The sequence below is a fragment of the Thunnus albacares genome, chromosome 20 (genome assembly GCF_914725855.1).
Source record: "Thunnus albacares chromosome 20, fThuAlb1.1, whole genome shotgun sequence".
In the NCBI taxonomy this organism is placed as follows: Eukaryota; Metazoa; Chordata; class Actinopteri; order Scombriformes; family Scombridae; genus Thunnus; species Thunnus albacares.
In genome coordinates, this window is record NC_058125.1 from 20,860,452 (window position 1) to 20,884,225 (window position 23,774).

The 23,774-nt window shown below is 41.6% G+C and overlaps 1 protein-coding gene across 7 annotated transcripts in view; it reads right to left on the reverse strand.

The window, feature by feature from the left end:
* The window catches only part of tanc2b (tetratricopeptide repeat, ankyrin repeat and coiled-coil containing 2b), a 144,603-nt gene that overhangs the window by 52,688 nt on the left and 68,141 nt on the right, over window positions 1-23,774 (reverse strand). For all 7 annotated transcript variants that reach the window (XM_044337045.1, XM_044337041.1, XM_044337047.1 and 4 more), the window contains 2 exons: window positions 20,479-20,550; window positions 17,533-17,712 (listed from right to left, as the gene is read on the reverse strand). In XM_044337045.1, coding sequence (XP_044192980.1) covers window positions 17,533-17,712; window positions 20,479-20,550 — 252 coding nt within the window. The remainder of the gene's footprint in view (window positions 1-17,532; window positions 17,713-20,478; window positions 20,551-23,774) is intronic.

The following is a 23,774-nucleotide window of genomic DNA, read 5'->3' on the forward strand; positions in this document are numbered from 1 at the left end:
ATACATATACACATACAGAACAATAATGTGGGTGAGGACATACATTGCCCAGCTGTCTGCAACCCAAGCAGAGCTTTTACAGAAACCCTAGCACGCGGCACCGGTCACCATGGCAACAGCAGAGCACAGGCATACGAGTCTCGTCCACCTTTTTCCAAGGTGGCGGTAAACACAGGGCAGAGGATGACTTCACCGGCGTTAAAAGCTTCAAGGTCCCGACGCATTTTCTCAAATGTAATCAAACAACCTCTCTGTATCGACGAGTCCCGGCTGCTTCGGCAGGACGAGGTCTTCCCCCCTCGTCACCTCGGTTCAAAAGATTCGGCTTTCAAAGACGCAAGCTGCTACAACCGCGGCTCTGATCCTTTGTGCTGCGGCTACTTTTGTCTGCTATGCCTAAAAAAAGAAGTGAAAGTGGTCTTTATTAAGTTTCTTGACAAATGTGGGGACAATAAAGAAGTTTTTGTGTGTTTAATGGTCAGGATGGGAGGATATGATGTAATCAAAAATCACATTATAAGGATATGTTTCCAATATTTCTATATTACATGGTATAGATATGTGTTCTAGTTTTCATACATGAAAAACTAAACTAATTTTGTCAGATTTTCATTTATAATTCTCTCAGAATCATTAATTTGGATGACAAAATGTTGTAAAAAGATAATATAATATAATGATTATATCATCAATCTACTGTTGATAATATATGGATGCATTGCCCGGCCGTGTTGTCTGAATTTAGGAGCAACTAAACACCTGGTGAGTATCTTGTTTTTGCTGCTCCACTGGTTTAACTTCTCACCTTGCTACACTGAGGTAGAAATGTACTTTAGGGTATGTCAGTGCATGACAGTGACATTACCGAACACTTCCGACAACATTACATCAGCCAGCGTGGGTGCGGTCGGAGGTGAAACAGACTTTTGAACGGAGGAGGCGGTTGGCGGTTGTAAAAGGTCCGTCCTAAAACAACAGTCATTAGCCCGAATGATTCTCGCTGTAATCATACTGACCATTAATAGATCCCCTTCCAAATCCACATCCTCTCTTCCAGGCAAAAAATGTATTTAAAAGTTGATTTGAAGATAATATGAGGTTTCAGCTGTCAACATTAGTCAAATCAAGTCAATATCTTTCAAAGTTAGTCTTTTTTGTGCCAAATTCCTTCTTTTTGTTACGATCCATCTACTAAAGCTGAAACGACTGTGGAAGAAATCCACTTTATTTGACTAACTCAGACAGCTGAAGCCTCATTATCTTTTATTATTATCATTATCTCTAAACTTTTAAATAAATTTTTTCTTAAAATGAGGACTGTGGATTTTGGCCCCCATCATTTACATTGTAATTGCGTTTGGAAGGGATCTTCTAACGGTCAGTATGAACAGGAGGAATGATTACAGCGAGCAAAACCTGTTCATTCAGGCACCTGACTGTTGTTTTAAGACAGAAAATTGTGAACCTATCCTTTAACTTTAATTTGAACGCCGTGTTCAGAACGTTGTTGGTGCCTTTGAGAAGAAGAAATTTTCAAGTGATTAATGACATTTTTTGAGCATGTTTTATGTCTTTATTAGAGATGTCAAGAAATGGCAAATGGCAACAAAAGCCTCCAGTAGGCATCTAAAAGGTTCACCGTCGGCATCCTAACCCGCCCGTAAGCCACCAGCATGCTCTGTTATGTGACCGTCACGGCTTTGATGTTAATCTTTGAGACAGAGGAGATTGTCCGCTAATAGGCTAATGGAGTCAAAAGAGATGTATTAAAATGTGAGTACAAAGTTTGGGGTAAATTTTACACTGAATCTTTGATGTCACTTTTTTTTTTATCTTTTGCTTCTTAAGCATCTATACGGATGACTCCTTTAATATTTTATTCATACAGTGATAGTGGCTGATGATCAGGACTTGATGCTGAGGACTTAAGACATGCTGTTTTATATTAATTTCACCAGTCTTCATGTATGACCCCGAGGCTTGTTCCCAGTGTGCATTCGGTAATCCGGCTCAGAAACCAAGGATGATTTTGCGTGCTTGTCTTGTTGACTTGTTAACAAAACAATGCAGACCAGATGTTGCTGTGCAACACGGTGAGCTGTTCAGTCACAGCCTCAAAAAACAGAGGCTGCTGACAGTCGGCAGCAAGTGCAAGTCCATTAGCTAGACTGCTTCTCCCTCTTTTATGTATGCCAGTGAGTGTGTCTGCACACACGCGCATGTGTATCTATCATTACAGCCTTGGGAGGATTAACAGAGCAAGGTGAGGCAAAGGCAGAATTTTAAGAGGGTGGAGGGAGGGGTTGATTTTCTAAGAATGCTCATTAGCTGAGCTCTCTTTTGCCCAAAAAGCTGTTTAACATTTCACATAACCTTATTGGGTCAGGATTAGACCAATAGCAATAAATCAAGCAATATTAAAGCTATACCAAGAAATGAGCAAATTAATCTGGAGGACTTAAATCTATGCCTAGATGTAGGTATTCTGAACTGTTCATCCACTGAAGTATCCAAAATCAAAGGGGACGTATCATGCACATTTCCAGCTCTACTGGAATATCTTTGCATGATTTACAGTTCAAAAAACTCCATAATTATCTTATACTGGCTCTTTATGCAACCCCTCAGTTCAGCCTCTGTCAACAGGCCCCGCTCCTGATTCCTGATGAGCCCTCTCTCTGTTCTGATTGGCCAGCTTCAGCTGACTGCTGGCTTCTTGGGAGGCTACGTAAACAAACAGCAGTAATACGATTTCACTTGTTTTTCTCAAAATGGAAACTTCTAAAATACATCCGCACCTGTTTGAGCCCGATTCCGATGTGAAATATGCAAGTAGACAACGTGAACAGCACGTGGAACAAGCTTAGTAAAAGGGCTAGGCTCCAGAACAATCTAATGCCAGCACAAGTAGGAGGTCACTTTGCAAACGAAGTGTTAAGAGCAGGCTGAAGCCCTGACTTTTGATTTGCAGGGAGCATTTCTACATACATTCACCTCAAGTTTTGGACCTTTAACCATGTTTAACATAGACATCTGACACCATAACAGTATAAAAATAACAGAAAATCAAAAAGTCCCCTTTGAAAGATTTTGAAAAGAACTTGACAAAGGGAAACAGTTGGTAATCCTTACACACGACCTTTAAGGCTGTTCTCAAATTCAGACTGGACTTGACTAAACATGATGTGGCTTTTTCCCTCATCTTGGCCCATAACGCTGTGGAACATCCTGCTTGAGCAATTGGCACTGGTAAATGTTTAATAAATCCACCTTAAAAGCACATTTAACAGACGACTTTCTAGGACCAGTTACATTTTCTATTGACCTACCTACTGTACCCTTATCTGGGCTTTTAACTCAGCTTGAATCTTACTTCCTTTTGACTATTCATTCATTGCTTGTAAGGTACTTTATAACATTGTTAATGAAACTACTAATGAAATGGATTGTTCATAATTATTGCTTAAATGAAGCCCTTCAACTTGATGCTATTTCAAGGGGAGTACTAGTGGACTGTTTTATTAAATTTTGCCACACTGAACCATTTATTTGCTCTAAGGACCTTCATTTTTACCAAAACTATCGCAGGTCAAGATCTGTGTTGTGTATATATGTGTATATCCTCCTTATGTCCATACTGCAGGCTTTCAGGGCAGCTGTCTACTCTGGTGAACAAACCCTTCATTCCTGAAGGACTCTTCTCTCATGACTCAGCTGTAGAAGCACAGCGGCTATTGTTAACACTGAGCAGTTCAGACACTGTTAACTTTCTTTTCTTATGGTTTCGCTCCTTCAGCGGCGGGTTGACACAGAGGTGTGACCTCGAACTTTTCAAATACCCTGCCGCAGCAGGAGACGAGGGAGGCCTGAACCCTTGAGGATACCAATGCACTGAAGACTTACACGCCATAACACTTTAAGGAAGTGAGAGTAGCATAATTGCCAAGGACACCACTTGCTACAGTGGTCTAATTATAGCTAGGCTGCCTTGACCTCTGCCCCAACTGGAGTTCAGCCCCTAGTGGGGATATTTATAACCTTCTAGCTATATTAAACTCGAAGACCACACCCTCGTCATCGAGAAAATCAGGATGAGCTGGATGTTTTGCTGCTGTGATTTAATTAAGGAATTTAATATTCAAAAGAAGAGAAAAAAGAGGAAAAGCAATACACAACCGATTTTGAGGCTTCTGATTGAGCTTCTGATTAACATGTTTCTGATAATCTCAGACTATCTTCAGCATGACATGAAATGAACATCAAAGCCCCCCAAAAATTTTTTCTTGTCTGAATAAAAGCTGTAATCAATTGTTGCTCTTACATAATCCTGTAGACATAGTTAGCAGACTGATTGCAGCCATATAAAGTCAGAGCTGTGATCCAGGCAAATGCCTCATAACGGTTCAGCACCCTGAAATGACTGAGCAAATAAGTTAACAGCAGACAGACAAGTGGTGAATGTTAATACTGAGGCTGGTGTCATTGTGCAGTCCTGTGCAGTAGTCCGTAAGGGTTTGGATACGCATGGACACACATACATACACACACACACATACACACACACAATAACACACTTCTTTAGGCCGCCGTGCGTTTGTGTATGTACCTCGCAAAGGAAATGTTTGCTCAGCTCTCCACCTTCAGCATTCGCAGAAAGCAGTGAGGTGGTATATGTAACCCACTGCTCTGTTTTGTAAGCAAATCATTATCATCGCTATTAATAGCACACTGCGGGTTTCTCTTTTCCACTCTACAGCTTTTTATCTAGAAGGTACTGCTAAATATCCAGAAAAAAAACAAATGTAAGATAGTAATAGTAACTTAATTTATATAGCAGCTCTCATGCAAAAGATGCAGCCCTTTGCTTCACATACAAGGATAAAAATGAAAAAAGATAAACGTTCAGTAACTATTAAAATATGTTAACAGAAATTCATTCAACATCGGGGGAGTAAAAAAACAGAAAAACTCAAAATCCCTGGACGTAACATTATTCTAAATTCCAACCCTGAAAAAATAGATGAATGTAGAATACAGGTTTTCTATTCTAAGATCAAGTGGCAGGTTGTTCCACAAAAAGTTGTTTTCTTGTGTGGAAAAAAATGGGAATGTCAAAGAGAGAAGTCAGTGAAGGACTTTAGTGGTCTGCTTATCTTTGATATGAGGTCATTTAAGCTTTATAAACTTAGTGGAATAACTTTAAAATCAGTTTAGCAAGCACAGTGTCACAAAAAGTGGTGTAATGTGAGCCCGTCTTTTAGCAACTGATAAAACTGTAGCCGGCAAGTGAAAGGTCTTTAGCTACGCTCCTGAGACATTAAAAAGGTATAAACATTTTTGCAAAATTAAAATTCAGCTCTAAATCTAAAATCTAATCTCTTTCTACTGAGTCATGTAAGAAAAAAATCTCTTTTCCTTATTAGTGTAATGTAATGTTTTTTCCCCTTCATGCATTCATGTGCCCAGAGCACTGGGGTCGTCTGGTTAAACGTGAATATAAAATAGTGTATCATCCGCATAATGGTGAAAAATGAGATTATGATGATGTTACCAAACAAGATTATGAATAAAGAAAATTGAAAAGGGCCAAGACTGGTTACTCATCAGTATCACAAAAATGTATACTAATTATGAAGGAAACCAAACAAGTACACTACCCACCCATTTCTCAGGTCTGTCAATTTAACTGTCATGATCGACTGTGTCTAATACTGTGTTAAGGCTTTAAAAAAATTCAGGATAGCATCAACAATGACTCTCAGTTCCTGTATTACTTTTAGCAGAGCTATTTGAGTGCTGTGGTTGTCTTTATGACCAGCCTGAAACTTCCATAATATGCTGTTGTCATTATCTTTGGAAGTTTGCCAGGGAAAAGGAGATTAGAGATGGGCCTGTAATTGCTAATGTCGGCACTGTCTGTGTTGAATTCTTTAGCAGAGTGTATATGGTAGTTGTTTTGAAAGCTTTGGGGAAGATTTCTAATTGCTGGTTGTTACCTGGCACAGACAGTGGAGGCAGGGGCGCCGGATTCATTTCAGAGGTGCAGGGACCAGAAAGTGTGTGTGTGTATGTTAGTGTGTGTATGTATGTGTAGCAGTAGATAGACTGGACACTCTCACCAAACTTTTATGGAGTAACTAGAGCTTGCTTGCACCACATGGTGGTGGTATACTTTCAAACACAAAGCAGCTAACTAGTAGTTGTGGGATTAGATACAAGCTTTTTTTGTCAGTTACCCAAAACTACAAGTTAACAGGACAAACACTTCTGTGGCTGAGTAACAGCAAGCAGACAATAGGAATGTCAACGTTGTCCTTGAGTTGTAAGCAGACATGCACCAAATCTAAATTTAATGAAAAATAAGAAAAAAAACATTAACTTCCTTCTATGTTTTGCCTACTTTCACAAATCAACATGCTATTCTGATGGGAAAATGTCATTCATACCCTACAATAGCTTAAATAACCTTCGGGAGCACCTCGGCTCAAACAGACTTAAACAAAGTAACACACAGCAATGAAACAAAATATCCTCTTTGATTGGATTAAAATGTTAAAAAATGGATTAAAAATATTCTTCTTGTTTTATGTTTTCCTGCTTTATTTTACCTAATGTCTTAGAGTGGACGGGAATGACAAACGTCTTTTTACCATAAGTATTGCAATATAGGAGCATTTGTGAGGATATAGTGATTTGTGAATTAAAAAGAATGTGGAAGGAAGGTTAAGTGGGGGGCCAATGGCTCCCTGGACCCACTACTTCTGGCGCCCTTGAGTGGAAGCTGCCTTTAAAGAGCTTGTTTGGAGGGGGATCAAGAACAGAAGAGAATGACTTCATTTTGCTAATGGCGACATTGACTGCACCTTCTCTCATCATAATAAAAGACCGTAATTTTAGATCCCAGGGAGTTGTTACAGAGTTGGCAAAACTGGCTCTATGGATGACAATTTCAAATTCTACAGTTTAAGTAGTGCTGCTTGACAGTAAAGGAAGTCATTTGTGGAATAAAGCCTGGGGGGCAAGAGTCGATGGGTCACCTGACTGACAAGAGATGATGGGGGAACACAACACCCTCCAAGTAGCTTTCAACAACTCTAGTATGCAGCTCATAATTAGATTCCTCTTCTAACCTTTTGCACTGAGAAACAAAGTGAGGGATTTTAAAGGACAGTGGTGTCGTCATCGCTTGATTTATAGCCGGGGTGTCATGAATAGTACAGACTGTGCCCACCCGCCAATGGAGTCACTCAGTATGCTGCTTTTGTAATCAAGAATGAGTGGTGAAACATGCCTGAAGCCTCATCAGAAATCCAAAGGCCACTTACTTAACATCAAATTAATCTGCAGAGGCATTCAGTATTAGTCCAGCCAGGCTACATTTTATACGCTGTGTGTCTGCTTAAAGAACTGACCCAAGGAGGTTGGATTTCAGATGTTCTGTCATATTTTATTTCATAACTTATCTTAGGGGTTACAGTACAGTAAAAGCCATTTGTCTGACACACGCTCAAGGGATTGCCAGGGAGGAAAATTGAGCAATTATATAAATCAATATCACCCTGAACCACTGCAGAGGGTTTATAAGGTTTTATTTGGCTTCCAGGTAAGTGGGACACATCAATTGAGAAGACCCACAATTTCGAAGCTGGGTTTATATGACTTGTTTTTTGAATAAATATGAGATCATGAGCACTGACATAGACCATAAGGCACTTAAAGAACTCAGGTGGAAGTAGAGATGAGAATACCCTTATATACATATATCCACTATACATCCCCAGCTATACTAACTTTTTCTCTGGGTTTTCTGAGATAGTGCAGGCTATACTTGTGATCTCATCTCAAACAAGATTTGAAGTTGTCTTTTAACAACTTCTCAGACAACTGTCACTCAGCTAAAATGTCCAGATCTTGCTCTCCATCACTGTGGATGATCCCTCATTCACCCTGCTTCATCAGGTTCAGATAACCCCATAAGTGATCCCAAACCCCAACAAAATGGACACAGTCAACATAGCCCCCCCCCCCCTCTGAAATTGACATTATTCTGCAAGTGGTGTCATTGCTCGATACATCCTGAATGACGGCTGACAGGGTAAGCTCATCAAAGCACCCTCCAGGTGGTGATACTAAGTGGTGTGAAAACCGGCTGTGGGCGCCTCATCAAAAATCATTCACCTGAGACCAGCAATAGCAGCTGCTGATGAGGTGCTTGTGTTTTGCTGGCAGACAGTGTTATTGAGACATTTTGTTCTGTTCACACACCAGCTAGCAGTCCCCTGGGATAAGGCAGGGAGGCAGGCAGCCTGCAGCACTGGAACTGGGAGGAGGAACCACATCCCAGCACATGACGGGGTGATTCTGGTACACAACAACAAGCTGCTGCTGCCGACTGCACGGCGTTGGGGAGGGTGGGGGGGGGGGGGGACTATTCCCCACAGCTTGTGCTTAGACACACACACACACTCCAAAAGACATACAAACACACACACACATACACTCAAAGACAATTGAATGCTCACCCACGCTGACGCATGAAACAGACCAGCTCGCCACGAAAAAACACTTACATTATCGCACTCTGGTTGATTCACAGGTCCTCGAGCCTACATTGTCATTAGAGTGCAGCCCTTTGACAAATGCATCATTTCATGGAGAGAAATTACTTTCCTGCGCTCCTCCCATTAGCCCCATGTCTGTACAAACGTCATTCAAACCAGTGGCCGACACAGCCGCTCCAGCTGCGAGACCAAAAGTGCAGACAGACCTGGAGCGAGCTCTGGCCAATTCAAAAAGGTGGAGCAGCAGGTGAAAAGGGGGGGAGACACAGTTTGCGGGGCACAGATGGAGGAATGAAACAAGCATAAAGAGGGTGTGGCAGGGCTCACCATTCTCAAACCAGATCGCGCATTCCTGAAGGCTGGAATACGGCACCAGCTCCCCTCCCTCTCCTTCCAGCGACACGAGCAGTCCTTCCTCCCTGAGTGATGACCAGTTCATCAAAAAATAAAAAATAAAAAATAAATAAATAAAAAAAAGAGAAGAAAAAAAGAAAACGGGAAAAAGAAAAAAACACCTGCAGCCAAGCAGGGGGGAAGGATAGGTGCGGAGCTTCCTTTCTGAGGAAATCTCCACAGGTTTCAGTGCTGATGCTGCCCGCTCAGTTAAGTCGCAGTAAATGATACAGAGTCAAGCAGTGACGGGAGGAGCGAGAGGAGGAGGAGGAGGAGGAGGAGGAGGAGGAGGAGGAGGAGGAGGAGGAAAAAAAAAAAGAGAGGTGGAGGGAGGAAAGCGAAAGGAGGAAGGAAGAACGCAGCAGTCACTGTGTCACTGGGGAAAGAGGGGGGGGGGGACACAGAGGTGACAACTCTGTGAAGGCAGCACACACACACCAAAGAAGGCTGACAGGTGACCGAAACCTTAGCTGCCACAGAAGAACCGAAAAAAAAAAAAAAGAAAGAAAGAAAAAACAGCACACGGAGCTTTCCCTCCGTGAGGAACAAGTGAGCACAGATAGAAGTGAGCTCCTCATTCGCCTCCGTGACTGCATTAGCGCTTAGCGTGTTATGTATAGATGTGAGAGGCGCACACTCTCTCTCTCTCTCTCTCTCTCTCTCTCTCTCTATCTCTCTCTCTCTCTCTCTCTCTACAGGAACAGGAGCCCAGGTCTCCAACAGATGAATGGTGCAGTGCTGCTGTTGTCATGGCAACCGCAGAGCAAAAAGGAGGGGGAGGAGAAGGGTGGGTATTGAGGGAGGAAAGAAAACGGCATAAAAAAAAAAAAAAAAAAAGGAGGGGAGGGAGGAAAGGGAGGGTTATTATTAAAGGGACACAGTTTTACCGTTTCGTTGACAGAGCTTTGGGGACACATCAGATCACAAGTGGGGTAAAAAAAAAAAAAAAAAAAAAAAAAAAAAATAGGAGAGGTATAATTTGATAGAACAAGTGTTTCAATAAAACCTACACCGTTTTCCTCTTGGGCTCAGCCATCCACGTTTGTCCTTGTTTTACCCTTGAAAGTGTATTTGTACAGCTGCAGCCGCGTTTTTTACGGCTATTTAGGGGTTCAAACCCACGGGGCGGGGAGTTTATTGTGTATCGTCTTCGCTTTTGTCTGGGTTCATATCCGTTTGGCAGTAAGCCTGCTGCTTTTTAAGTGTTTCTTATTAATCTCCTCCAGTCACACTTATTTCCCCAGAGTGACATCTCTAACCACCATTTGCAGTGTGTTACCAACAAGCCTTAAAAATGTGTTACACTTACAGGTCAATGTTTTTAAGGGCTATGTACTTTGCAGCACCAGTCCCTTAAATCATGAAAGTCTTTTATCTAACCATCCCTTTTTCTGCCATTTTTTTTAGGGGGGAAAAAACTTGACATTTACATCTGTGGCATGATGCAAATTGTCTATATTGTAGCCTAGTCGCATATTGTCAGAAAACATGCAACATAATCCAGAGTGGGGGGGGGGGTGTTTGATCACGTGCCTGGCTTTAACTGTAAGACACTACTATCATTAAAATGAGCACAAAAACAGTTGCTGGAGTGGGGGGGTTGCATAAGTGTGTGAGAAATCGAAGGAATCATCAATAACCTTAATCTTGTTGTTGTCTTAGTGTTGTTTTGGAAAATGAAAAGACTTTTAATCAGTTGGGGGAATGATAGCGATCCAATCCTGAGTTTTGAATTTTGTTGTTTTTAAAGCGATATAAATCTTGTGCAAATGTGTGTTGTCGTTATATTATGTGTGAGCATCCTCGTGAAGCCTCTGGCAGCTTGAAGCTCAAGAAATAAACTATAATCTGTTTTTTTTTCCATTGCCACCAAACACAGATATAATGTGATGTTTTGTCATTCTTACCGTAACGTCTTCGCTATCTCCGCTCGATGAGGGGAATAACCAGAATGTGAAGCACACTTACAAACATAGAAGATACGTTTCACCAGAATTCATTTTGACATTTAAAACTGTCCGAGGTAAGAGCCTGATACTTGAGAGAGGTGCTTATTAGGGGACTTGTGCCTTGTTTAATTAGCTATAAAGCCGTAACCATCAGTTGATTCATCTTTTAAACAAACAAGCCAGACTTTTGCTGGATTTAGCTTCTCAAATGTGATGATTTAATGCTTTTCTGTCATACGTTATGGTAAACTAAAGATCTTTTGGACTGTTGTTTAGACAAAATAAGACATTTTAAGATCGAACCATTGACTCTGGGAAATGATAAACAGGCACTTTCACTGTTTTCAGACTTTTAAAAGACAAAACAACTAATCAATTAATAGAGAAAACAACTGGCACATTAATTGATGATGAACATTCATCAATTGTTCTTCTCCAAGATGTGCAAAAATGCCAACTTTTAACTTAATAATTTGGAAGTAGTTATAAAAAAAAACACTGTTTAGTGAGTATTTAAAACTGGTTTTTTTTTTGGAAATGTCTCTTTGTTGTTTCTCTTTGAAAAGCAAAAATCATTATTATAGATTTCTCTTCTTTTTGTCCTAATGTCTATCCACATTTTTAAACCCTCTTTAAATTTTCCATAATTTATCTATTTATCTATTGGTTTTTTGTGTGTCGTCCCTCCTCCATTGATTCTTTTAATATTGTGTCACTGCTGTAAAGTGTATTGAGACACGCTGCTGTGATTTTGCACTTTAAATAAATAAACTTTAAATCACATATTGTGTGTTTTTCATTGTAGTTTTAACCATTAAATTTCTAAAAAAGCGTCTCCAAAAACAGTTTTGTTTATGTATTTTTTTCTTTCATGCGTAAACTGAACTATGTAATCACAGCATACTCCTCAATAAATAATAAGAAATCCTGGAGTCTGCTTGCCAAGAGGAATTTCAGCTTCTTCCGTCGCCAACGGCTCTTTTCACTTTTCTGCACCAGCAGAACTTCCAGTGGCAGATACAGGAGTCGTTTTACACTGATATGTTGTGACATATACTGTATAAGAACTGATGTTTGCACTTAAAAAATGAAGAAATACAGCTTTGTGATGAATTTATAAAAAAAAAAATACAGACTTTTTGCATGATGACTAAAATAAAATAAGAATTCATCCAGCTAGTCACAGCACTTTTAACCCAACTGGTTTTTTTTTTTAGTGCTCCTCCTGAGGGCATCATACTTCCATTTCAATTACTCCTTTCTAGACTTTACCTTCACTCTTTATTTCTCACCTGTGACAGTGGAGCTGAACATTTCCTTTCAGCAGTACAAATGATTTGGAGAGTCTGTGCTGGTTGGGACAGGTTGAGGGGGGAAAAAAAAAAAAAAAAAAAAAAATAATGACAATAATTGAGGAACAAATTTTCTCAAGGTGCAGTGCTGGGTAAGGAGGCGTGGAGATTGAGACGTCCCCGAATGTCAGTGTTCATTTCACAAATTCACCAGAGGATCGCGGACGCCGTATAAAATGTGAGGCTGGCTAAAGAGGCGTGGAGAGAGGGAGATTGAGATGTCCCGAATGTCAACGTTCGTTTTGAAAAATACACCGAGAGGATGAGATATCATAAAATGATCAAGGCGTTGGTTAGATGACACCAAAGGAAGTCCAGATTACACTGATTATCTATATAAACCATGAGGTATTTTGTGATGAGTCGGAGTCGTTTAGTTGTACAAACCTTTCCTGAACTTTCCTCATCCGCTACTTCAACTATCAATTTCCTACATTTCCCATGACACCTTCTGAAAACCTCAAAATGCCTGAAAACGACTGAGAATTTCATCTGGAGGGTTTAAGGACAGACTAAAATTGTATCTGTGCAAGAAATATCCCAGTAAATTCATCAGGAATAGCTCATTTAACAGAGCTCAAGTCTTTTAATGTGGATCCTTTAGGACCATACATGAGCTGTAAAACCTGACTAAGCACTTCTACATACTCAACCTTAACAATCCTGACTGTGCACATTATCACTGAGCATTTTCCTGCCTACATCATGTGATCATTTAGAAGTTATCTTACTGTATTAGCACTTGTTCACATAACACTCTCTTACTGTAAGCACCAATAAGACAATGGATTTTATATAAACTCATATCATTACTGTGATAATTACACCCGGAGTGGGAGAAAAATTAGGTGGTGTAATTAAATCAAGCATATTCTCAGGTTTTGAGGCCAAACGCAATTTCCTACCTTTATGTGGCAATCCATGGGGAGGCAGTAATTGTATTGATTGCTGCCATTAATTAGGGGGAAAGCAGTGTAATCTGGGGAGAGATGTTGAAATAATTCCCTTTAAATGTGTCAGAGTGGAGCAGAGCCAATCAATCAACTGGTGCGATGTTTCTGGCGAGCCTGACATTGAGTAAAGTGTTTATTAAGGGACAAATAAGCAATCAGCGATTACGACTCATAACAATCAGCTAACTGAGATATCACTGTGGGAATGAACAATCGTCGCCACTCATAGTGTAAGACAACAGCGGACTAAAAATAGGAAATAAACACAGCGGTCGGGGACATGCGTGAGGATGAAGGGATACCGCGGACTTGAAAGAAACCCTGGTGAGAATGTACGGTTTCACAAGAGCGCAGCAGGAGACAGAAAAACCTAAAAATGTTTTTGCCAAAATGAACATTTATTCTTTAGAAAAGCCTTGTAATTATGTCAACGGTTTAAAACAGACAGACAGTTCAGATTCAAGCTGAAGTACACTTGAGCCAGACACAGGAACCCTCCCATGACTGTTTACTCTGCCCTTTCTGGGAGGCAGGGGTTTAAAAGATACATTCCCCTTGCAGATTTAATAAAGTATAAGAATATTATTGTTAGTTCAGTTGGATTAAAGGTGAACGGTGAAAGTATTAGAGCTTAACTGATACGTCAGCTGGCCGATATCGCCCGTCGATAACGGGTTGATGAATCAGTGTTGTACTGACGTGTGTGTGTTTGCAGAGACGCTGGATGAAAATGAGGAGCAATAAACTGCAGCAATAAATGTTTTACTGGCAGCGTTTTATGTGAATTTGACTTTAACTTTTCTCATTTCAAGTTGAGCGTGAAAGTTCATTCTTGACTTTACTAAAGGTCCACTTATTAGCTTTTTCCAGAACTTTCTACTGCAAGTTGTGAAGTCTGAAGTCAAGTTTGTTATGGAGATCACTCACCATGTGACCCACTCATGGATTAGAGCTGTACTGATTAGTCTATTAATCGATCAGTTGCCAAATATTAAATGAATCGCCAACTATTTTGATAATTGATTCATCGTTTTAAGTCATTCATTCAGAAAAAAAGTTCAAATTCTCTGATTCCAGCTTCTCAAATGTGAGTATTGTCTTGTTTCTTCAGTCTTCTATGATAGTAAAGTGAATATCTTTGCGTTGAGGACTGTTGGTCGGGACAAAAGAAGACATTTGAGGACGCTCTGGGAAATAGTGATAGACATTTTTCACTATTTTCTAACATTTTATAGTCCAAACAACTAATCGATTAATCGATAATAAAAATAATTGTAAGTTGCAGCCCTATTACGGGACTTTGGTTACATGATATATCACTAGGTTTGGATGTTACCCCAAAAGACCAAGAGATATGACTGAAAACTCCAGAAAAAGCGAGTAAGAGGACCTTGAGTTAAGTGTTTTTGTCAAACTTGTTTAATGTGTTTCAAAATTTCAAATACCTTTACTGTTCAAAATGTAGTGTTATCTTATAATTACTGTTAGCATAACCTTTCATAATAAAGTTTATTGTTCAGCTGTAATATATCTTTACCACAAGATGAATCACTCAGGCTCTACTAAGTATCTTCTTACTTCTTCTACATATACAGTAAAAACTGTGTAACTTCTTCTGTGTTATTTTCACACAGAAAAAATCAGGAGGGACAGACTTGTGATGCCACCAAAAAAAAAAAAAAAAAAAAAAAAAAAGAAACCTGTGGAGTGAGAGCACTGCGATGGCACAGGATGACTCCTGCTTCACAAGTTGACCCCTCGAGCATCTGAAGGCCCCCTTGAGAGTCTTCACGCAGGCGGAGGGGATTCAATCAGAAACTCAATGATTCTCTAAAAAGGTCAGCGCTTTCATAGCGTTTTTTCATTCTATCAGAGCCTTGAGGTTAAATAACTCCAGTCCTCGCCGACTCCACCGCTCTGCCTCCCTTAGGCCAATCAGGGGCAACACAGGAGGGCAAAAAAGAGAAACTGCTCGGCAAAGGCCACCGGCGGGGATCAAAGTGTTGCAGTCTTTAGACCTGCTGCTGTTTGCTCTATCATGCACTCCTCTGCTTTCACTCTGTCTCCCACCTCTGCCATCTCGGGCATGGGAGGGGTTTTTTTTTTTTTTTTTTTTTTTGGCCTCTCTGACGCCAACACACACACACACACACAGGCTCGGTACTGTCAAGCTGTGCAGGAAGTAGGTGCTGAGTAGAATTAATTAAAGGGTGAGAACGCCGGGGTGGTTTGAGTCCTAGTACAATCTGGTGCTCGATACCACTCGAGAGAAGATACAGATTTTTGAGGACTTTAAGGACAGAGGGAGCCTCGGGGGCACTTGAGGACTTTTGTGTACGTTTTGGTAGAGCGAAGTCGTATCGACGTGATCTGGAGAACAACCCTCGATACGAAGGCTTATCACGTACAGTGTGAAAGAGAGCCAAATCATCTTTTATGACGCACAGACCAAAGTCCTGCCAAGCCACATGATTTAATTATTACAACAGACTACAATATAATGCACAATAGGTGGTATGACTGAGACATAAATCTGGAAGGATTAACACACTGATGGGCTAATCCTGCCAAAATGATATCTCTCACCGTCATGCGCACAAACACACACACACACACACCGACACTTAAGATGACTAGTGTAAGTGGACTGATTATGCAAACAAATCGCTGAAATGCTGCGAGAGAGTACAGCTGAGACACACTGCATTTTTTCCCAAGTTAAAATCTAAAAATACAAAGCAGCCTTCACAACAACCGACAGCACCTGACCGGCATTATATAACAAGCCAAACGATGACACGTGCGACACTGCTGCGAAGAGAGACCTCTCAGCCGTGGAATACAGTACAGACGAGACAGCGCTGCACATATTTGACCAAGATATTTCTTAAACAACACACATCCTCCTCTGTGACAGTCATCCAGACAACACACACACACACACACGCACACATATATGTTTACAACACTCGCATACATACATACACGCTCTCAAAAATTCACTTTGATTCACACAGATGTGCAGAATTAGGCTGCATCTGCTATGAAACCTGAAGTAAAAAGAAAGAAAAATACAAATGGAACAAACAAAGATGGCTCCTCAAAGAGCAGAGAAGGAGCAGAGAGAGAGGAGGAAAAAAAAAAAAAAAAGTGTGATTTGGCCTGATAAGATCGGCTCGGTCCTCAAATCTAATTCTCAAGCTCTGATATCCCCCCCCCCAAAAAAAAAACACAGTCTCTGCTGGATCCTGTTACCCACACTCCAGCCGTCTGAAGTAGTGTGGCACACATCAACTTGAAATGAAAGAAAATGAGTTTTAGCGTGTTTCCCCTTTAAAAACACACAGTTTGGATGACCCGGGAGAGAGAGCATAAATCATTCTGTATGATGTAAAAAAGCATGGTCCCCTCGGCGTATCAGAAATGCTTAATGATCTGAGGTAGCTGAGAGGCTGGTGCACCCTAGTGGTGACTATTGAATCAAGCTTTAAAGTCCTTCACACCCACTCTACTTCAATGTGGAGGCTGTGCACTGATATTGGGTAAAGCTGCAATGTCAATATTTCATTTCTCTCTCTTTTTTTTTTTTTTAAATCCAGTACAAAAGGAAAGATATCCACACTGTCCTGCACCGAACCACAGTTTCCTCATAATAGCAGAAGGGGAACATGACACAGACTCATAATCCAGTTAATGGGGGAGACAAGAGGGGAAGGGCGATTTTTTCCACATTCTCTGAATGTCAGAGATGAGTGTGGAAGGGAAACGATTAGTGGTGGGAGATAAAGAGCGATAAAGGAGGGCAGAGCCGACCGCAGCTCACGGTCAATCAGCTGTTCTTGGCACTGTCAATTAGGTAGGACTTTGGTGATTACAAGAATTGAAAATTGCAGTGTTTGCCGCAGGCCAGAGCCAGAGCCAGGCCCTGCTTTATGTTCCTACTCAGAATTAGCGGGTAAGTAATATGGTAGATGATAACTGCTTATCGGAAAGCATCGGGGTGAGACTCATCCTTACTTTGTCTCGTAAAATCTGTTTTCACTGTGTACGACTCTCTGATGATACCCCCGCCTGCAGTGGTACACTGAAGGGTTAAGGGAGGCTGTATTAGTACAATGAGTCCATGGGGGAGGACAGCTACAGGCAAGGATGTGTGTGCAACACAAATTTGAACCAGATTAAGCCCACATCATGTTGGCTACGACACGCATTATGGGGTTTTCTTCAGATTTTTTTGAAAAATGTGACAACACTGCTTAATTCATTCAAATCTTTACACTGAATCTACAATCACTGCAGTGTCTTTTTTTTTTTTTTTTTTTACCTGTGAGCTTCTTCACGGGCTGTAGCCTGACACTGATGGTCTGGTGGGTGAGCAGCGGGGAGGAGGGCAGCGAGCGTGACACGCCCTCCATTATGCGAATGTGTTGCATGCCCTCGGTCATGGAGAGAGGGGGCACGGCGTAGTCTCCTTCAAAGGCACAGTCGCTGTCTATGCTGCCACCTGCAGGACGGGAGGGAACATAAATCACTAGGAGACACATTTCTCTTGTTTTGACTGGTACATTAAAATTTTATGACACTGTTGGAACAAATGCAGAGTCAGTGACTGCGGAGGAAACAAATGGACTTCATGGAGGAGCGTGTGGAGATGATGTTCTACTGTGTAGAAAACTAAAAATAACATGTGAGTCACAATCTTCTCAGATGACACGCTGCCCTTTGAAGATGTGGATGAATTACTGAATGGATGACATTCAGTTACATGAGAATGACATTCTTCTGATACGTAATACTAACGGTGGATGGATCAGAGACTACATATACAGTCTATGAGCTGCACAATATGACTACTGCTTTCATTTTTGATCAATGTGTCAATCATTTTTTATCAATATATGTGAAAAATGCCTTTTTTTTAATTCCCACAGCCCAAGGTGATGTCTTAAAATCGCCTGTCTTGTCAAACCAACCTTGCAAAACCCAAAATATACTATTTTTAATGATACAAAAACTGGAAAAAGCAGCAAAATCAGCAAAGTTGAGAAGCTGGAATCAGCAAATGTTCAGCACGGTTACTTGATAAATGACTCAAACAGTTAATCTGTTATCAAAGTTTCTGTCAGTTGACAAATGAATGAATTGTTTCAGCAGAGTAAACGCTCCCAGAGACAACAAAACTAATTTCTAATCATCCTAAGATTCACATAGATACTATTCTGTTTGACTGTCCCATGTAGATACTGTTTATGACAGATACAGTACTCTAATAGTACCCCTAGCCTGGTACTGGATTCTGGTATCAGTGCAACACTAGTATTGACTGTAACAAGATTGGCCTGACCCAGAAGAGAGGACAGCCCTGAAGGCAACATGTGCCGTTCACATCCAGCGTTGTAAAACACAGGCCGCCTGACCTCTGTGAGCCCTACAGAAACACAATACCCCTCAGTCTTCATATAATAAAAACGGAGGATTCTCTAAGCATCTGAAATGTGTTTAAACAAACCAAAAAAAGAGCATAGTCATTTTTTAAAAAAAAGCCTCAGACAATAAGCAGTAATTATAGACAGAGCACAAACAACCACTCTCCAATCACTCACACACCCCCTTTTTCCTCGCTCGCTTCACAAACCACAAATTATGACAGCTTATGGCTTAAAAAAAAAAAAAAAAAAACTTCACACACACACACATTCCCCAGGGGAACGAAAAACCAGCCAGCTGTCTGTAAACACAACATCCATTTTGTGAATCAGTTCTGGCTCAGACTTTTCCCGTTTCCCCGCGGACGGAGCTGTAATACCGACTGGTCAAGCAAAAGTCTCGCATCAGATAGCAGCCACCGCAGTGAGACATGAAGCCATTATCAGACGGTAGTTTGTGACAAGTCCCTGAGGAAGTCTGTGTCGGTTCGGATTGTGGGGAGGAGGAGGGGTTAAAAAAAATAAATAAAAAAAATCAGCTGCTGTAATGCAAATAACACGAGTATCAGAAACGCTTGCACGCATGTGAGAAATAACAAACACACATTGGTCCCTGTGTGGCTCCAGCAGTGCTGGAGTCAGTCCATCCGTTCGCTGGGGAATGTCACTGCAAAAGCAAAATCAACAGCCCGAGCCGTGGTTACATCCCCCAGCATGGAAATTCTCCTCATGTATGCAGAGCCTGCTGTGAATACCAAAGGGGAACTTGGTATTCTGGTAGCAATTATCGCTAGTCAAGGCTACTCAATTTTAATGCATTCCAATATTGAAGGAAAACACACAATTACTACTTTTTAACCAATCCTTCTCCGCGAAAGACAAATAAATCGATAATCCTAAAATCGACAACGATAACAACAAACTTTAACGCTGTTCGGTGCGCGCATCTCAGTGGATTTCTTTTCTGAACATCCTCATGCAAACAGCCAGAAAGTATGATACGTTTAAGTAGAAGTCGTAAGGTGTAATTTAGGGTAAAGATTGAGGGTGGAGAGGGAGGAAAAGCTGCACTTCAGCAGTGAGATCCACAGAACAAAAGCTTCAAGGGGCAAATGATGGTATTTTATTTTAGGATGTAATGAGAGACGTGTTTAAGGGCCACTCCATGCCTGGAAATAAACATAAACACCTACTTGTCAAGGTTTTCGGCTCAAAACATGCATGAGGAGGAGGGTGGGGTAAAAAAAAAAAAAAAGGGGAGGGGGGGGCGACATTAAATTATAATTGCTCAAAACATTTCCTGCCAAGCGTTGGCGTTCCTGCTGTTGATCAACATTTACTGCTGTATTACAGCCTATTTCCCCTCAGACTTACAGACAAAATTACAAGAATATAACATTCATACAGTTTTCTCCCCTTTTTTAGTAGTCATAAACTTTCCTGCTACGGCCCTCGTGGGTTCCTACTGTGAAAAACATTAAGGGAGTGACGAAAAGAGATCGCCGAGAGAGAGAGAGAGGTTTATTATAGGAAATGAGAAGGTAAAAGGTGGGAAAAAGAGCTCACATGCTTTTTTTTTTTTTCTCAGAAACCTTGCTTCTCATTTCATTCACTTACATAATACAACATTCACGCATGGGAGCAGCTCACTCCACTCCTTAATAACCAATAGGAGAGCAGACTAGCTGTTGCAGGCAGCTTTTTCCAGGTAAAACTGTGTCTCATGAATGTGTGAAGTCAAGGATCCTGCTTACTAGCCTACTTCTTTCCTCTTGCGCCCTTGGAAAGAAACTGCGGTGTGTGCTCTTTTAATTTTAAAAAAAACCTGACTTTTGTTGGCTTACCTTGGCCGACGTGGCTCAGGTGAGGGTCTAGACTGGGCGAGCGGGGGTCTGCCAAGTCCTCGCTCCCACCATCTGCGGACGAGGAGCAGAAAGAGAAAGACAGGGAGTGAGCGCGGTGGTGGTGGTGGTGGTGGTGCTGCTGCTGGTAGCGTGTCGAGGAGGTGCGAGCCAGCAGCCACGCCACTTCCTCCTCTCCGATCAGCCAGGTGTGGGACCGTAGGACCCCCAGGAGGCTGCTCACGCACAAACCCTCCACGCCCTTCCTCCTGGGGCCCAAACGGCCCCTTATGGTGGCGAAGGGGGAGCGGGCCGCCACGCTCCACTTTTTCCGTCTGCCCATGGTTTAGACTAAACAGTCAGCGAGCCTCTATATCTTGGGCCTGCCCGTGCAGATAACAAAACGGTTTACATTGCATCCGTTGTTGCATGCAGAAACGTTAGAGCCACGACCACTGAGCTCGCTGGGCTCTACGGTTCAACGAGCAAGGACTAGCAGTAAAAGAGTGGGCGTTTCCCAGGATAGATCCACATACGGTTAATGATATGAGGATCAATTACGCCCAAGGGAGCAGGCAGGCAAAATTAGCCACAGTGGATGGAGCAGAAAAGATGGGGGTGTGTGTGTGTGGGGGGGGGGGGGGAGGAGGGGAGGGTGGGGCGGCATCACTAGGAAGCACAGTCAGTGTCACCGGGGGATTGTTTCATAATCCTGTTGGAGTGCGGATGGATCTACTGTAAAGTACGACAGGCCAGCAGAGGAGGTTTGGAACAAATGACTCAGAATAAATGCATCCCACTAGAATTAAGTGAGCTATTAATAAAGTCTAAACTAAGCTACTTGTATAAAAACTAGTATAAGCCAAAGGATTTTCTATGTGGAGATAGATCAAAGATTGCCGCATTAAGTAGAGGCAAGACAGACTTTTATCACAATGGATTGTATATCTTGGCAATCCCCGCATTGTGTTTCAATCACTGAGCTCCCCATCAGCCCAGAAAACCCAAACAAATACTCAAGTATTATCTCTCCCATCGCAGATTCACACACTGCGGGACAGTTGCCACACAGCGGGGCGGATTGAGTCGCTGGTGGAAAGATCAAGCTTGTCGATGGACAGATAGAATAAGCCGTGAGGCATGATTGTGTGTGAGAACTGGGCCAGTCCGAGATTGACACTGATTGTGGAAGGGAGTCCTCTGCAGAGGAGCTTTTTTTTTTTTTTTTTGACCCGAGTCACCGTGTCAGGATGTGTCAAGAGTGTCCAATTAAACGCTATACCTACATAATGTACAGAAATATATGAGAAATACATCAAGTATTTACAAACAAAAAAAACCCCATAGATCTTTCTGCCAACACTTCTCTTCTAACACCTTCATTTCTAGCATGTTCGACACCAACAAGCCCACCAAAAATAGCTTTTCACCTCGTATACCTGATGAGCCGTATCGTCTAGTAAAATCAATGTCGTGAAAATCAATAACGGGCTTTGAAGATGATGTGCACGAGCATCGCTCTGCACAGCCGGCCGTGAAAAAAAGGCACACGTGAGCGCATACTGTACTGTGTAACATGTGACGCTGTGAGCAGAAAACTCACTGATATACAGTAATAGATTTTGCACACTTGCTATGCTGCTGCGGCATATCTGATTAGCACCTAAGGTGACGTTTTGAGCGACTGGCTTGTCATCGGATGAGCTCTGTAGCTTGAAATGTCATATCTGAAGTGTTAATAATGTAAATGACTGGAGGATTATAGGCTGTAGAATTATTTACAATAGGACAAAAAAGTATTTGGCGTAATCTTTTTTCCAGTGTGTTGTGATAATGTTTATTTAAAAAACAAAAAGTACATGCTGTGGTACATATGGCAAGTAGCTTTGGTGTAAAAAAAAAAAAAAAAAAAAAAAAAAAAAAGAGCTGCAGGCTCTGTTGGAAATGAACAACTTTTATCCAGGTTCAATTACATTCCACCCACTGAATGACAATGCTATGTTAAGCCCTCAATTTAAATTACTTTGTTACTGCGGTTTTGGAAAAATACCACACAGCACAAACGTGGCTTTACCTCTTTACTGGAGTCTCCTTTCCCTCTACTAACATTTCTTTTTAGGCTTGGGAAACACATCTTTGTACCTCCTTTATTAGAAAGAGAAAGCTTCTATTCTTCTTTGCAGATTGCTCTCTTGTTACCAGTGATCACAGTACAATGTCCTGCCACACAGATCAATGGCCTTTTAAGTGGGGAACATGAAAGGGGAGGACCTATGGCTGACAGAAGACAGAGGCATGTTTTCATTCCAGCCGCAGAGACAAACAGTGGACATCATTCTGGCTCTTTTACACGACATCTGTCAACCACTCGTGTCGAAAACAACACGGGGAATACAACCGAGCACAGTTCAAGCCTTCAATTCAGAGTCAGAACAGACAATCCGCGCTCTGTAAGCGAGTCCTATTCAGCTGTAAAATCAAAGCTTTGCTTTCTAAAAGACCATCTCCTAAACCCAAGAAATAATGGCGCACTTTGGACTGTTGGCCGTTCTGTTGGCAGCTGTGATGCCACGGTGCTGTGTTAGGATGTCAAAGGAGCAAGCCAATTTCGCACTCGGACAAAGAGTCATTATGGGAGAAGTCAGCATGACATCTGATAGTGATCCCAAGGATGGGAGCATGGCGCACAACTCTCCTATCATTATCGTTCAGACTGACTTTGATGAACCTGCCCGTGTTGCACAGCGTTCAATGAGACCTACTCTCCGAAATTAGGCTTCTGTCTGAGAGTGATTACTTTAAATTGTGGTCTTTTGTGCGATCGCCTTCAGAACGAAAGGAAGAGCTTAAAGAAACTGTTTGACAGAAAGCCGACGTACGAAACGGTCATCACTAGTAACTTCGAGAGGTTTTGATCGGCGTGCTACGTTCTCAAAAACTTTGACTTTACTAACCATGGAGGAGAGTAGGTGGAACGGATTTGAAAAGGATTTGGTTCACTTTCTGTGACTGATTGATCGCGTCACACACACAACAGAAAACTGATAGATTGGCACAAAAAAAACCAACAACCTGCAATCGATGCCAGTTTTTCATTTGCAGGACCCTACAAAAAAACTAGAACCAACCATGGAAAGAGAAAAAGATTGCAGCCGAGCCGTGTTATTGAGACACATTGTGGATATTAGGAGCCCAGAGAATTACATCCTTCAGCTCAATGACTTCACTCAGTGAAAGCGCAGTGATTTAGTGTGAAGTTCAGTTCCTTTACGCCTTATTTCTTACCTTTGCTTATTGTC